This window comes from Leucopleurus acutus (genome assembly GCF_964270905.1).
Source record: "Leucopleurus acutus genome assembly, chromosome: 15".
NCBI classification, from domain to species: Eukaryota; Metazoa; Chordata; class Mammalia; order Artiodactyla; family Delphinidae; genus Leucopleurus; species Leucopleurus acutus.
The window spans coordinates 57,046,864-57,063,031 of NC_139157.1; the positions used below are offsets into that span (position 1 = coordinate 57,046,864).

General features: G+C 33.8%; 1 protein-coding gene across 2 annotated transcripts in view; it reads left to right on the forward strand.

The window, feature by feature from the left end:
- ASCC3 (activating signal cointegrator 1 complex subunit 3) overlaps nt 1–16,168 on the forward strand; it is a 329,389-nt gene that overhangs the window by 66,575 nt on the left and 246,646 nt on the right. For both annotated transcript variants that reach the window (XM_082855647.1, XM_082855648.1), the window contains exons 6-8: nt 4,392–4,596; nt 5,307–5,448; nt 6,044–6,169. In XM_082855647.1, the coding sequence (XP_082711773.1) occupies nt 4,392–4,596; nt 5,307–5,448; nt 6,044–6,169 (473 nt within the window). The remainder of the gene's footprint in view (nt 1–4,391; nt 4,597–5,306; nt 5,449–6,043; nt 6,170–16,168) is intronic.

Genomic DNA, 16,168 nt, shown 5'->3' on the forward strand with positions numbered 1-16,168 from the left:
TAACTTTAAGAAGCAACACACTTTTTAACCTAAAACCAAATATTAAATTTGAATTATTAAAAAATATTTGAACCATCAGTCTGCCCTGAAATATTTTCTACTCTTCTCAATCAGCTTTTACTCCTTTAGTCTATGCTAGATTGTTACTAATGTTGCTACTATTTAAGAATAATAATTACACCATAGAAAATTGGGGGCATTTAAACAAACTTCTTCTAAGGACTGTGGTAAAAGAAGAGCTGACAAATGAGCATATTAGGTTTTTTGTGTATCTTCATTAAAGATGATTTTCCTTATTTTGAGGGGGAGGGAGAAAGAAATATTCTTGAAGAAAAGAATCATTAGACTCGGTTACTTTATCACTGTTCTCATCCATTATATAAATTTTATGTTAACGATCCTTCAAAATTCTCTTAAAAATACCAAATTGTATTTGTATTCTCTATTAAGCTACCTTAGTAAGACAGCTGCATCCTGCTCTTTTCTCTGTTCCACAAAATCATGGTCTTAGAGAGCAATAGCTTCCTGCCATTTAGCATTTTCTAGCTTTCATACTGATTTTCTTTGAATCCTTTTATCCAGATATATATACATCCACCCTACTTTATCTCTGTTCTTATAACCAGGAAATGTAAGGTAGGTGAGAAGTGGGTGGGTATTGTGTACTCACTGCTAAATTGAGGAAAGTTGTGAATTAAATTCTGTTTTGGGGATGGTTGTAGAGAATGTTTAGTACGAGGTGTATCATAAAATAAAAATTAAGTTAGCTCATGCTGTCAAATGACAGTGTTTTGAGTAGTTATACAAGACTTTTTCTGTCATAATAACATTTTAAAAGGATACAAGCTCTACGTGTTCTTCAGTAAAATTTTGTTTTAGAATTGCTGTTAAGCTTATTCGTTTCATTTCTTCTTGTCAATCTCTACAGTTAACTGAACCCAACAAGGAGAATCATGCACTTAAGCATTTGTGCTTTATAACTTGATTTTTAAAATCACCTATTATGTTCAATCTTATGGGATTTCAGTATATTCTGATTGAGGCCTTATAAAGCTATCAATGAGGTAGACATATTTTCTTCTTATAATTTTAATTTCCTTATTTTGATGATCACAAATGTGTCCAGTAGTATTTTGTTACTGTCACATTTGTTTAAAATGTTAATGTCATTAGCATAAAATATAGTATGTCACCCAAAGTATTTAGTTTCACGTACAAAATATTTAACATTCATTTATAGTAATAAGTACATGGCATTATTCACATTTTAAAAAATCCTGCTTAATATCTCTGTCATTGAATGTGTGACTTTGAAAGCAGGTTAATTTTTTTCATAGTTCAGAGTACATTTGAAAAATGCCAGTATGTTGCTTTCTTTCTCTAACACTGAGAGTTAGTTGGTTATAAATTCAATCATTATAATAGTATATAAGATTTATTTACAAAGTAAAACATATAAGACTTACTTAGAAAAATACTTTTGAGCTCTAAAATGTAGTTCTAATATAGATGGGATTATATCTTATTTCATAATTTTGAGATGTAATAAATCTTTATTTCTCACTTTCCTTTTTGCGACTTATAGAGCCATTATACGGAGGGGTTATTTCATGTGATTGAGAGTTAAAATGACTTATTCAAAATCATGTAATGAGATAGTGACAATTGTCTGAGAATTGTGAAGATTTGACTTAGAAAGCTAATTTCCCCCTCTTGATGCTAAGCTTAATTCCTTCCTTGTTCTGTATTGGATCTTGGAAGTTGATAAAATAACTTGCACTGTGCTCCTTCAGAGTATGGACCAATTCCATTCTTCATTGTCTTCCTAGCCTAGCAGCAGTGCCTGGCACCTAGTAGGTCCTTAACACAGTAACAGTATTGACTTGGTTTGCTTTCAGTGACATTCCTATCAGTTCTTTTAGGGCTGCAGTGAGCCAAGATACTACTACTTGGAAAGATTGAATTAAACACAGAAAGTAATCCTGTTGGAAGAAAATTTTTCCTGTATATTGAGTTGACCAACCACAGGTTTAAATTGTACCTTGTAAACACTGAGCTTTGATTGACCTGATTCCTCTTAGTGGTTCTAGACTTCTTCCATTTTTAAAAAAACTGCATTTTCCAAATCAAAACTACCATGAGGTATCACCTCACACCAGTCAGAATGGCCATTGTTAAAAAGTCTACACATAATAAATTCTGGAGAGGATGTGGACAAAAGCGAACCCTCTTGCGCCTTTGGTGGGAATGTAAATTGATATAGCCACTATGGAGAACAGTGTGGAGGTTCCTTAAAAAACTAAAAATAGAACTACCATACGACCCAGCAATCCCACTACTGGGCATATACCCTGAGAAAACCATAATTCAAAAAGAGTCATGTACTAATAATATGGAGGTTCCTTAATAAACTAAAAATAGGGAATTCCCTGGTGGTCTGCTGGTTAGGACTCTGCACTTCCACTGCAGGGGCCTGTGTTCGATCCCTGGTCAGGGAACTAAGATCCCACAAGCTATGTGGCGTGACCAAAAAACAAGAAAAGAAAAACCAAACTGAAAATAGATTCACCATATGATCCTGCAATCCCACTCCTGGGCATATATCTGGAGAAAACTCTAATTTGAAGGGACACACGCACCCCAGTGTTCATAGCAGCACTATTTACAATAGCCAAGACATGGAAGCAACCGAAGTGTCCATTGACAAATGAGTGGATAAAGAAGATGTGGTATATGTATGCAATGGAATATTACTCCACTTTAGAAAAGAATGATATAATCCCATTTGCCTCAACATGGATGGACCTAGAGATTATTTATTTTTTTTAACATCTCTATTGGAGTATAATTGCTTTACAATGGTGTGTTAGTTTCTGCTTTATAACAAAGTTAATCAGTTATACATATACATATGTTCCCATATCTCTTCCCTCTTGTGTCTCCCTCCCTCCCACCCTCCCTGTCCCACCCCTCCGGGCGGTCACAAAGCACCGAGCTGATCTCCCTGTGCTATGTGGCTGCTTCCCACTAGTTATCTACCTTACGTCTGGTAGTGTATATATGTCCATGCCTCTCTCTTGCTTTGTCACAGCTTACCCTTCCCCCTCCTCATATCCTCAAGTCCATTCTCTAGTAGGTCTGTGTCTTTATTCCTGTCTTACCCCTAGGTTCTTCATGACAGTTTTTTTTTCTTAAATTCCATATATATGTGTTAGCATACGGTATTTGTCTCTCTCTTTCTGACTTACTTCACTCTGTATGACAGACTCTAGGTCTATCCACCTCATTATAAATAGCTCAATTTCGTTTCTTTTTATGGCTGAGTAATATTCCATTGTATATATGTGCCACATCTTCTTTATCCATTCATCTGATGATGGACACTTAGGTTGTTTCCATCTCTGGGCTATTGTAAATAGAGCTGCAATGAACATTTTGTGGACCTAGAGATTATTATATTACGTGAAGTAAGTCAGACAGAGAAAGACAAATATCATATCACTTATATGTGAAATCTAAAAAAGAGATACAAATGAACTTATTTGCAAAACAGAAGTAGGCTCACATAGAAACAAACTTATGTTTACCAAAGGGGATGGGGAAGGGAGATAAATTAGGAGTTTGGGATTAACATATACACACTACTATATATAAAATAGATAAATAGCAAGGACCTACTGTATAGCACAGGGAACTATATTCACTACCTTGTAATAACCTAAAATGGAAAAGAATTTGAAAAAGAATATATATATATGTAGCTGAATCACTTTGCTGTACATCTGAAATTAACACAGTATAAATTAACTATAATTCAATTTAAAAAACGGTTAAAAACCCTGCATTTCCATGAAAAGGTAGATCATACTGTTTCTTTATTTGCTTTAGTCATCTTCTAAATATATCCTGAGCTGTATTTTAGTTTTATTTTATTTCATGTATAAATTAGTAGTGACATATAGACAATTTAACAGAGTAAGGCCTATTACATAGGGAAAAGTATCATATATGTAAAGAATATCTTTATTTTATTATTATGTTAACAGTAAATGCTAATTAGTATTGATAATTATTATATTTATTGAAATTATATAAACAGATTTCAAAATTGTGAAATAGAAGTTTTAGGTTTCTGATGTTATATCCAAGAATTTATAACATTAAACTATTTAGTCTGTAAGAAGAAAATATCTGCTGACTTTTCCAAAACCAGTATACCATTTAGAAATTGTGATTTAGAAAAACTCTCCTTAAAACATATAATTTAATGTGTCAGTTAAAAAAAAAAAAATTCTTAGAGCATTGTGCTATCTTATGTTTTGGTGAGAAGGAAAACAATGGTTTTCCTAAAGGTTAAGCTTGTAAAATATGATCTTAAATTTGCTTTGCAGACAATTGCAAAAAAATTTTAGGAGAAAATGCTAAACCTAATTACGGTTGTCAAGTCACTATTCAGTCTGAACAAGAGAAGCAGTTAATGAAACAGTATCGCCGGGAAGAGAAAAGAATTGCCAGACGAGAAAAAAAGGCTGGAGAAGATGGAGAAATTGCAGAAGGACTCCTGTGCTTTGATCCTAAGGAACTGCGGATACACAGGTAATAAAAGCCAGAAGCTGAAAAATGCTTGTGTTGTAATTGCTACTTTAATGTATCATTATCATTATTTAGTTTAGTTTTAACAAATTAGATGATTCTTATTTCTAGTCATGTTTTCTTACAAGAATAGAATTTTGTTGTATGAAAACCTAATTTTCTGGGATAAAAAATCAGTGATCCGCTTAATTAGAATATTCTTGGTTGCATCAACGTAGGTGAGAGATTTTGGTGCTGTGCATACACCACTAGGTTAAACTTTATGAAGCGTACACAGATTTATTTTGAGACTTTTTTCTTTCCTACCTTAATGAATACATTTTCCCATATTGTTATCAAGAAGTAGAAAGGAGAAAAATGAAATAAAGGCATTATTATACATGGTGTTTAAATATTGAAACCCATTTAAAAAAAGGATTTTACACTTTGTTAAATATCTTTGGATTGTGACAAAGAAAATTATAAATAAAAAAACATTAAGTCAAACTTATCAGATGATGTTATCTAAAAATAGTACCTGAAAATGTGTTGATGCTTATATGGTTACACAGAAAATTTCAGGATTGCTAATAACTTCCTTTGTGTAGTTTAATTTCTTCACTTTTATAGTGGAAGGCTGTGTGAAATAGTTATTATAATGACTTTGTTTTAGTATATGCTTTCCTTTGCAAGATAAAAATTACAGATTTAGCCTATTATTTTTGTATTTACAGAGAGCAAGCACTTATGAATGCTAGAAACGTTCCAATTCTGAGCAGGCAGAGAGACATGGATGTTGAGAAAATACGTTATCCACATGTTTATGATTCCCAGGCTGAAGCCATGAGAACATCTGCATTCATTGCTGGTGCAAAGGTATGCATTGGTATATGACCACTTTTGGATAACATGTCTGTTCTGAGGAAATGACACATTGATTTTCCCTGTTTCTTTTGTGATTCTAGTACTAGTTGACTCTTCTATGCTAAATTGTATTTATAAATATTGAGGAAAATGAGATAGTGCAGTTTATGTAAAATTCTTAGTGCATGGTAGGTTTTCAAAACATATTTGTTCTCCTCCCTTTCATTATTTATGCACCTTGTGTTTTTGAGTTTTAGCAGTTGCATCACTTTTTGCCTAAACTTTACACTGTGTATTGCACATTTTCCCTGGCTACATGACTACATTTGTCTTCAAGAATACCATCTAATTAATGTACACTTAAAATTCATCAACATAATATGGTTCGTGTGTTATATGAGATATCTGATTCATGAATGCTTTGTGTGTGTGGTTTTTTGTTTGTTTTTGTTTTTTCTTGTTTTCCTTTAAATTAGCTAAATTTATTTACCAGTGCTATGTCATAAAACAAATAGTGTTCTTTTTTCTCTCTTTACTTAAAGAATCTTTACCAAAGTAATTGTTCTGTTTTGTATTATTATTGGATTTTAATTTTTGATGTTTATAGATGATTTTACCAGAAGGAATCCAAAGAGAGAACAACAAGATATATGAAGAAGTAAAGATTCCTTATAGTGAACCAATGCCAGTTGGGTTTGAGGAAAAACCAGTTTATATCCAAGACTTAGATGAGGTAAGATTATCATTTTATAAAGTTGATATTTTTGATGCTTGTTATGTTTTTGAATGCATTCGTATTGGAAAAATTATTTTTAAAAGTTAGTTGGTTAATACAGTAAAGAGATACATGCAGTTGGTTACTAATGAAGTAGGGGAGTTTAAATTTAAAAAAACACATATATACATATATTTCTTTACACGTTGAACATATTTATGTATATTTTGTGTATGTATTTCTATAATTTTATGTTTATTTTGGTTATTTTAGCTAATATTTCATTTAACCTACATAAGCTGACTTAAGTAAACTGTTTTAAAGGATTCATGTATTGATAGGTCAAATGTTCAACCTATGATAAAATAGAATATTATTTGGGGCCAGGACCAAATTCCAAACTATTTAATTAACTTTCCCTCAGCTTTTAAATTTTGAATAATTTCAGTCCTATGGAAAAGATGCATGAATAGTACTATTCTTATACCCTTTTGTCTTGATTCACCATTTGTTAAAATTTTGCCATATTTGCTTTATCTCAAAGTAAAATATTTCTTCATTTAGTTTAAAGTATATACATTATTTAAGGTTAACCTTTTCATCACCAAAATGAAGTTGCTTTATTTTCATATATATATTTCATATGAAGTCATTCAGAAATATCAAATAATATAGGCAAGCAAAAGGAGCAGCAAAAAGAATAACTACAGCCAACCAAAATTGACTCCATTCTATACATGTGTGTGCATGTTTGTTTTGTTTTTACAAATATAGAATTATATCACACATTTTGTTCTATGTTTGTATATATACTTATATATATCTTTCTATGTCAGTAGACATATTTCTACAGCATCATTTTAAATCACTATACAGTATTCCATTTTATGTCTTTATTAGTTTTAAATCAATTTGTTATTATTACAATTTTAAGTTGTATCCTGCAATAAGTTTTTATAATAGACTAAAATTATAATTAAATCTTATATTAATGGGTTTCATCCTGTGCATCAGAGTTATCTGTAGAACTTTTTCAAAATCCAGATGCCTCGGTCCCTGTTACATCATAATCTCTTGGGAGGGGCCCACATATCTATATTTTGAATATGATTTTTAGAGCTCTGTAGTTGATTCTGAAATGCAGCCAGGACTGAGAGCCTATAGGATTAAATAATTATATATGTAATTCTTGTTAAACCTTACCAATCATTAAAAGGATTATCATCATGAAGATTTATTTAATTTTATATATTAAATATTAACATTTTTTCATATAAAAGCATCACTGACATTCATTGTCTATGTAATGAACGAGCCAGGCTTCTTAGTTTTTTTCATACTTATTTCAAATAAATACTTTGTTCATTTTAATTTAGATTATAGGAATGGGTTAATTCCATCTGCAGCCTTAATGTCTCTTTGCCATGTAACCTAATACACTTGTAGGTTCCATGGATTAGGATGTGAACATCATTGGGGATCATTATTCTCCCTGCCACACATGATACGGATGACCACAGTTTAGCTGTTAACCTGTTGAAGGACATCTGTGTTATTTACAGTTTTTGGCTGTTACGAATTTTATGAGTCTGTTTGGGCTGCCGTAACCACAGCCTAGTTGGCTTAAACAACAGACATTTATTGTTTCGCAGTCCTGGAGGCTAGAAGTCCCAGATCAAGGTGCCAACAGATACGTTTTCTGGTGAGGACTCTTTTCCTGGATTGCAGCCAGGTGTTTTCTCTCTGTGTCCCCGTGGCCTCTTCTCTGTGTGTGTACACAGAGGGACCTCTGGTTTCTTTTCCGCTTCTTATAAGGACACCAGCCCTATCGGATTAGGGCCCCATTCAGATGACCTCATATAACCTTAGTTACTTCCCTGAAGGTCCTGTCTCCAAATATGGTCACTTTGGGAGTTAGGGCTTTAATTTATGAAACTTGGGGGGGACATAATTGCATCTATAACATGGTTAAAGCTGCTCTAGACATTGTTGTACAGGTTTTTGTGTGAACATACCTTTTCATTTCTCTGGGATAAATGCCCAAGAGTGTAATTACTCGATCATATTGTAGTTGTGTGTTTAGTTTTCTAAGAAACTATCACAGTTTTTTTTCTAGAGTAGCATTTTATATGCCCATCAGCAATCCAGGGTTATCTCGTTTCTCTACATATTTGCCAGCATTTGGTGATATCACTATTTTTAATTTTTATTTTAACCATTTTAATTCATATTTTTATATATTATTTATATTTTTATTTTAACCATTCTGATAGCGTGTAGAGAGTTCTCATTGTGGTTTAAATTTGCACGTTCATAAGGGGCAGTAATTGGGGAATAATACATTCAAATGCAATGTGTCATTATAAGTACATAAGTAAACTGTTTGCCGTGTTAGCAATGTAGATAATGATCCCACCAGATGTCGTTAACCATGGATATTAATATAGAGCTCAGGAGAAAAATATAGATGTTAACAGAATGTGAGTTTAGTTAGATGCTTCTGTTGGTTTGGATCTTTTTTATGCAAGGCATAAAATCTTTAAAATCATAGGATGTTTCTGTATCAGGAAAAGTGCTCTTGAATATGGTATCTTTCTCTTTTCACTAAGATCATAATTGCATGCCATTCCTGACAGTCCTATGGAACTATAGATAAAACAGTTTTATGTCCTCCCACTGACTGAATGTCGCATCAGATAAATTTGTCCTCTCTACTTAAATTACTTCTATAATTTGATTAAAAAGATAACGAGAATTTTAAAATTCTAAAATGATGTGCAAATTTTCTGTTAATACTGTTAAATGGGTTTTATACTTTCTTGGAGAGGGAATAATCTAAAGAAAAATTGATGGATTTCTGTATTAGAACTCACTCAGTTGGAAGTTAGAGAAACGAAACTGAAATCAAGTTTTAGCAATGAAGGCAGAGTGTTGGCTTTTCTAACCAGAATGTGCAGGAGTAAAGCTGCCTATGTGTCCAGATGGATATATAGGTTCACATGATGTCATCAGATCTTTTCCTCTGTCTTCGTCGTTCTCTTTCTCCATCTCTTTATTTCCTTCTCTTCTCTTTCCTTTCCCCCTTATCTCCTCCTCCCTTTTACCCCTTCTCCCCCTCCTTTTATTTCTCTGGTTCTTTTCATCCCAACTCCCAGATATGCTTTCTCCATATAATCAGGGAAGAACATAGGACAGCAGCTCCAAGCATATCTGCTTCCCTCTCCTCTAATTCTAAAAGCAAGAGAGGGTTTTCCCCACAGAAAACCCCTGGGATGCCATCAAGAGTCAAGGAGGAGTTTACCAAAGAAAGATGAGTGCTGTTATTACCTTAAAAAGGAGAAAGAGAAAGATGCTAAGCAGATGGAATTATGTCTTTGATATTTTGGTGAAAGAGTGAGGTTTGCTTTTTTGTTGGTGTTAAGTAAGTTGACTGCTATCTATTTCCACAGTTGGGAGTTATATTTTTTAAATAGCCAATAGAGTGTTATTCAGCAGAATTGAAATACTGATCCAAATATACTGTTTAGTTTGGAAAGGTAATATAAAAGATGCATATAATGTTTCATTTGAGAAGTTAAGAAAGTTGAGTCCTATGAAGTCTGAATGTAGAAAATTTGAGATTTTCTGTGACCCCAGGTTATTGAATTCCATGCTTACAGGCTGGGTTCTGGGGGAAATGATGAATAGGGTATTATCCCTGATCTTAAGTTATTCTGTGTAGTGTATCTGCCCCACACCATTTCCATGGAGATAACTAATACAGTAGGGTATGTTGTACAAATTTCTATGGCGGCACAGAGAAGGCAGACTAAGTTCACAGAAGAAGCCATCATGAAGGTGAATGAGGGCACAGGATTTTGCCAGATAGACAAAGAGGGTGGGAGGTGTAGATGAAGGATGCTCCATGAAACAGTTTGTGACCTTTTGTAAACAAGTATTTCAGTATTATTAGCATGTAAGCTACATGTGGAGAGTGGCAGCAAATTAGTTTAAAAGAGACTTAATAGTGCACACGAAGGGCTTTGAAAACCATAGTAGGTTTAGACTCAATATTGTGGGAAATGCTACTTCTTAAAAATAAAAGTAAATGATCAAGTATTTTCACTTCCAGAATTACTGTGGTTGCAATAAAAAGCTGATGATTGAGGGTAGAACTGCTGCAGTAGTTCAAGGGAGAAATGCTATGTGCCTGAATGAAGAAAGTGGAGCCTATATAGAAAGTGGGACAGTGGAGAATAGTTTAGCTGTTAGTACATGTAACGTCTGATGACTGGTTTAAGTGACAGGAGATGAAGCAGAGAGAAGAAACTGGAATGACATCCAGGGTAACATGGGCGAGTGCCAGTATCATTTATTAAGATGAGAAATAGGAGAAAAAGTAAAGGTTTGTGCATGTTAAGTCCAGGAGGCAGTGTGTTGGTGAAGCGCAGGGCCTGTGAGTCCAAGCTGACAGCTTGACTCTTGGCTCCCCACATTCTAGCTGCGAGGCTTGGGGCAAGTTTCTCTCTGAGACCCAGTGTTTCACTTGTAAAATTGGGATGATAGTACCTACCTCATAGTCTTATTGTGATGATTAAATGAGTTAATATATGTAAAACACTTTTAAGTGTGTTGAGTACTTAAGACATTTTAGGTAAAATGTTTGCTTAAAATGATAAATGTAAACTGACACTGTGAGAGCAATCATAGTATGGATAAAATGAAAAGACTTATTGTTTCTTTGGAAATTATATTTATTAAATAAATTACTTCTGTGTTCATTTATGCTCCTCAGCTATTCTGTCATTCCAAATACATAAGTCACTCTATGAAGACATAGGGTAGTTTTCAGTTAATTGATAGAAACTAAAGAAACCAGTCATTATAATTACTAACGTTTGTGGTTATCGTAAGACTTAAAGTTTGGGAAAAGGGAAATAGAAGAAGTATAAAAAATGTTACTTTTCCTTTGGTTTTACTTTGTTCTCTGAGCCTGAGTGCATCCTAAAGCTGAAGAGTTGAATGACACAGTTTGATTCAATCAATTTACAAAGGCAAGAAAGCTAAAAGAAGCATCCAGAGAAACACTTCAGAATGTGAATCTTTTTTATGAGATCAATTTGAACAAGATAAAATGTCACTAAAATCTGGACATAGGCCCAGATAAAAAGCCTTTTCCTGAAGCATCCCACAGCCTGCTTATTATACTGTCAAGCATATCATCAGTTTCATCAGAACATGACCTTGAATCACTAGCTGCCTTTTTAAGAGGTGGTATCAAGAAATAGTAACAAAATATAAAGTTTAAAACTGAAAAGTGAGTTTGCAATGTTTTTCACACTGATAGGGATCTTAGCAAAGAAGATTTCATAAATTTCATGATGAAGGAAACTGTGTGGCAAAAATTAAATTTCTAATCGTTTTAACAAATTTGAATTTCCCTTGATGCATGCATAGCCTCACCTGGCAATTAAAGCCATGAGTATTCTGATAAATTTGCTGCCATATTTGTTTGTCAGATTTTTCACCACTTATTACCACCAAAACAAATAAATGAACAAACAAAACATGTAGATGTAGACTCCTTCTACATCTATTGTAAACTCCACAATACATTGTTATTCTTTTTGCCTTAACAGTCTTTTAAAGGTATCATTTAAGATATCTAAATAATAACCACGAAAAGTTTTATACTCGTGCACCTATCTGGCACCTTTATGCCTTTGTGTAGGTAGATTCAGATTTCCATCTGGTATTCATTTCTTGTAGTGCAGGTCTGCTGGTGATAAATTTTTTCAGCTTTGTCTGAAAACAACCTTCTTTTTTTTTTTTTGTCTTTGTTCTTGAAAGATATTTCATTTGTTATGGAATTCTAGGTGGACAATTTTTTTTCTAGTACTTACAGATGTAGCTGCATTGCCTTCTTGTTTACATTGTGTCTGCTAAGCATGCCCTCATTCTTCATCTTCCTCTCTATGTAATATGTCTTTTTTATTTCAGGTTGATTTTTAAGATTTTCTTTGTATCACTGGTTTTAGGCAGTTTGATTATGATGTGACTTTGTATTAGTTTTCTGTTATTATATAAGAAATTACCAGAATACTAGAGACTTAAAATATCCATTTATTATCTCAGAGTTCTAGAGGTCCAATTTGGGTGGGCTTGACTGGGTTCTCTGTTGAGGATTTCACAAGGCCCAAATCATGGTATTGGCTAGACTGAACTCTCACCTGGAAGCTCTGGGGAAGGATTCCCAATTCATTCGGGTTGTTGGCCAAATCTGCTTCCTTGCAGTTGTAGAACTGAGGTCCCCATTTCCTTGCTGTCTGTTATTCTTAGCTCCTAAAGGCTGCCCACATTCTTTGGCATGTGGCTCACTCCATCCTCAAAGTCAGCAAAGGCTAGCTCGAACCTCTTGTGTGCTTCAAATGTCTGACTTCTCCTGGCAGCTGAAAAAACTCTCTGCCTGTCACTACCATGGTGTGGTTTTCTTCAGGTTTTTTTTGTTTTTTTTTTTGGGCTTGGCATCGGTTAAGCATCTTGGATCTGTGGATTTATAAAAGTTTTCATCAAATGTGGGAAATTTTCAGCCATTATTTTTTCAGAAATTGTCTGCCCCCTTCCTTCCTTTCAGGAACTCTTATCATAGGTATATTAGGGTTCCTGAAGTTGTCACACAGCTTAATGATGTTCTATTAACTTTAATTTTGTTTTGTTTTGTATTTTTCTTTCTTTATGTTTTATTTTGGGTAGGTTTTACTGCCTTGTCTTCAAATTTAGTATTCTTTCCTTCTGCAGTGTCTAAAGTGCTGTTAATCCCATCCAGTGTGTTTTTCATCTCAGTCATTGTAGTTTTATCTCTAAAAGTTTGATTTGAGTTCTTTTAATATCTTTTATGTCTCTACTTACACAATCATTTCTAGAGCTTAGGGGGTCATAAGACTTTTTCTGTAGAGGAACAGACAGTAATTATTTTAGGCTTTGTGGACCATATAGGGTCTCTGTTCCATATTTATTATTGCTTTTTTATTAAGGTACCCTTTCAAAATATAATAACTATTCTTAGGTTATAGGGTGTACAAAACAAAACAAAACAAATGAAAACAGGCCTCAGGCAGATTTGGTCCACAGGCCATAATTTGCTGAATCTTGCTCTAGTTTCTTGAACAGCCTGTCATTTATGTTATTTCTGGATTGGTTTTAATCAGTTTTTCTTATTTCTTATGATAATTTTTTTTCTGCTTTTTAGTTTGTTTGATCCTTTTTGACTGAATCCCAGAGATTGTGATTTTACCTTGTTGAGTACTGGATATTTTTCTTATAAATATTCTTGAGTTTTTTTCCCTGGGACATAGTTAAGTTACTTTGGATCAGTTTGATTTTTTCTGGTCTTGCTTTTAAAATTTCTTAGGTGGACCAGAACAGCATTTTAGTCCAGGGCTAATTTTGCCCCACAGCTGAGACAAAGTCTTCTGAGTACTCTACCTAATTCTCATTTAATTAGGAGGTTTGCTGCTGTGGCTGGTGAGAACAAGAACTATTCCAGATGCTGTGTGGTTGGGTTTGAATTTGCTTCCTCTAATTCATTCAGATGGTTCTTTCCCTGTACCTTGGGTAGTTTTCTCATATATGTGTGCTGTTTAGTACTCACCTAAAGACTTGAGGGAGACTCTCTGTAGATCTCTGTAGCTATCAATTCTCTCTGATTATTTTTTTATAATAAAAATATCTTCCCCAAAAGGAGAAACTCAGCTCTAGGGAATAAAGTAGGACATAAAGCTGATGGAATAGAACGTGAAGCTGTGTTTTAACAGAATCTTCAGTGTTTATCTGTGGATTTTATTTTTCTTTTTTAAAATCTGTGGATTTTATTTTCTGAACCAAAAGCAGCAGATAAATCTGGAAATTGGGAATTACAGTCAGCCCTTCATATCTGGGGGTTCTGAATTCGTGGATTCAACCAACTGTGGATGGAAAATAGTCAGAAAAAAAATTCCAGAAAGTAAAACTTGAATTTGCCACCAACTATTTATATAGCATTTACCTTGCATTAGGTTTTACAGTAATCTAGAGATTACTTAAAATATACAGGAGCTGTGTACAGGTTATATGTAAATACTACACCATTTTATATAAGGGACTCGAGCATCTGCATATTTTTTTTATCTGCTGGAGTCCTGGAACAACCCTCTCAGACACTGAGGGACGACTGTATAGCAAGACAAAAGGTATGTTTTCCCACCTCTCTCTGAAGGAGGCTAATGGCTAATGCGTTCCAAGATAGTTGTTATCAAAGGAAGGAAAAAGCCTTCTTCTCACAGTTAAATTATGAAAAGTAAGGTTTGTACTTTCAAGTAAGGTTTTAAGTAAAATGAGAAAGGAAAAAGGAGTTGACCCCACCTCTCCTTTTCCATTCTTTACCTACGATAGCGGTTCTCATTCGGCATTTTGCCACCTCCCACATCCTCCTCAGGAGACGTTTGGCAATGTCTGGAGACACTTATTTGTCACATCTAGGAGGATGCTACTGGCATCTAGTAAATATAAGCCAGGATGCTGCTAAACATTATACAGTGCATATGACAGCCTCTCACAACAAAGAGTTACCAAAATGTCAATAATGCCAAGATTGAGATGCCCCTAAAGAACAGAGCTGTCCGCCAGAACTTTATGCCGTCCATAGTTGGATATCTGGAAACTTGGTTCTTTTCTCTTCTTCTTCTCCTCCTCCTCTTCTTCTTTTTTTTTTTTTTTTTTGGTCTCTTCTAAGCATTGAGCAGATCTAAAACTATTACAGAATAAGTTTGTTAAAACTTTTAAACTTCAATCACTTCCTTCCTAACTTCTTTGATGTTGTTTTCATGTACTTTAGTTCTATCTTGTTTTAGTTTTTACACCAGATACTATTATCGTTATTATTATTTTATAGTCAATAGTTATTTGGATTTCCTATATATTTTGCTCATTGTTTTTTAATTTTATCTAGTGCTTTCATGTTCTGTGACTTTTCATTGCCTAAATTTTCTTTATTGGGAATCTGGTGGTGGCAGATTAAGTTTCTTTTAATTTTTGTTAATCTAAAATACCTTTATTTTACCATTATTTGCAACAGATATTTTAGCTGGTAATAGAATTCTAAGTTCACAGTTATTTTCTCTTAGCATATTAAAGATATTACTATGTCATCTGCTTTTCATTTTTGCTTTTGCAAAGTCTGCGATCAACCTAGCTGTGATTTGTTTTAAGGTAAGATTTCTCTCTGGTTGCTTTTCAGATCTTCCCTTTGCCCTTGGAATTTTCTAGTTTTACCACCATGTTTCTAGATAAAGCTTTCTTTTTAACTTCTTACTCATTTTCTCATTCTGTTGTCTGCTTAACATCAGCAGACAAAGAGGAAGGAAAAAGGACTTTACGTTTTTCATGCACCTAAAACGTGGCAAACATCGGTAGATAGTATTTTTAAAAAATCAGCAAGATGTTTCCCCTGTCTTCAGTGAGCTTGCAGCATAGTTGGGGGCATAAGATGGCATCTCTGTTGAGTATTTACCAACAGTATACTGTGGAATGTACTAAGTACGAAATCAGTAGTTTGGATTTAATGTAATCTTAAATGGAAGGCAGAGGGATCAGTGCAGGTTATAGCTGTTAATGAAGATTTTTTGGAGAACTTGAGACTTTAGTTGTTTCTTGACTGCTGTGATCTGGGGGATTGGGCTTTTTCTGAAGAATGACAATGAACTGAACAATGTTTTTCATGATGTGGGGTGTATAGAGAAAGGAACAGTTCCTGATTTTGTGTTGAAAACTTTGTGTAGACCTTGTATAGAATATTGGAGATTATGTCTTGTCCATATTACTTTGTATATAGAAAGTTTAAAATGGTATTTTTCTTATAAAAACTTGGCCATTGTCAGGAGGGCCATTATGTTATGTATTCAAGTATTATTTAAAGTATTACTATGGAAAGTGTAAGGAAAATCTTTAAAATTTCTCAGCTTACTCTCAAAAGTAATTGGGATTGGATTTTGATGTACTCAG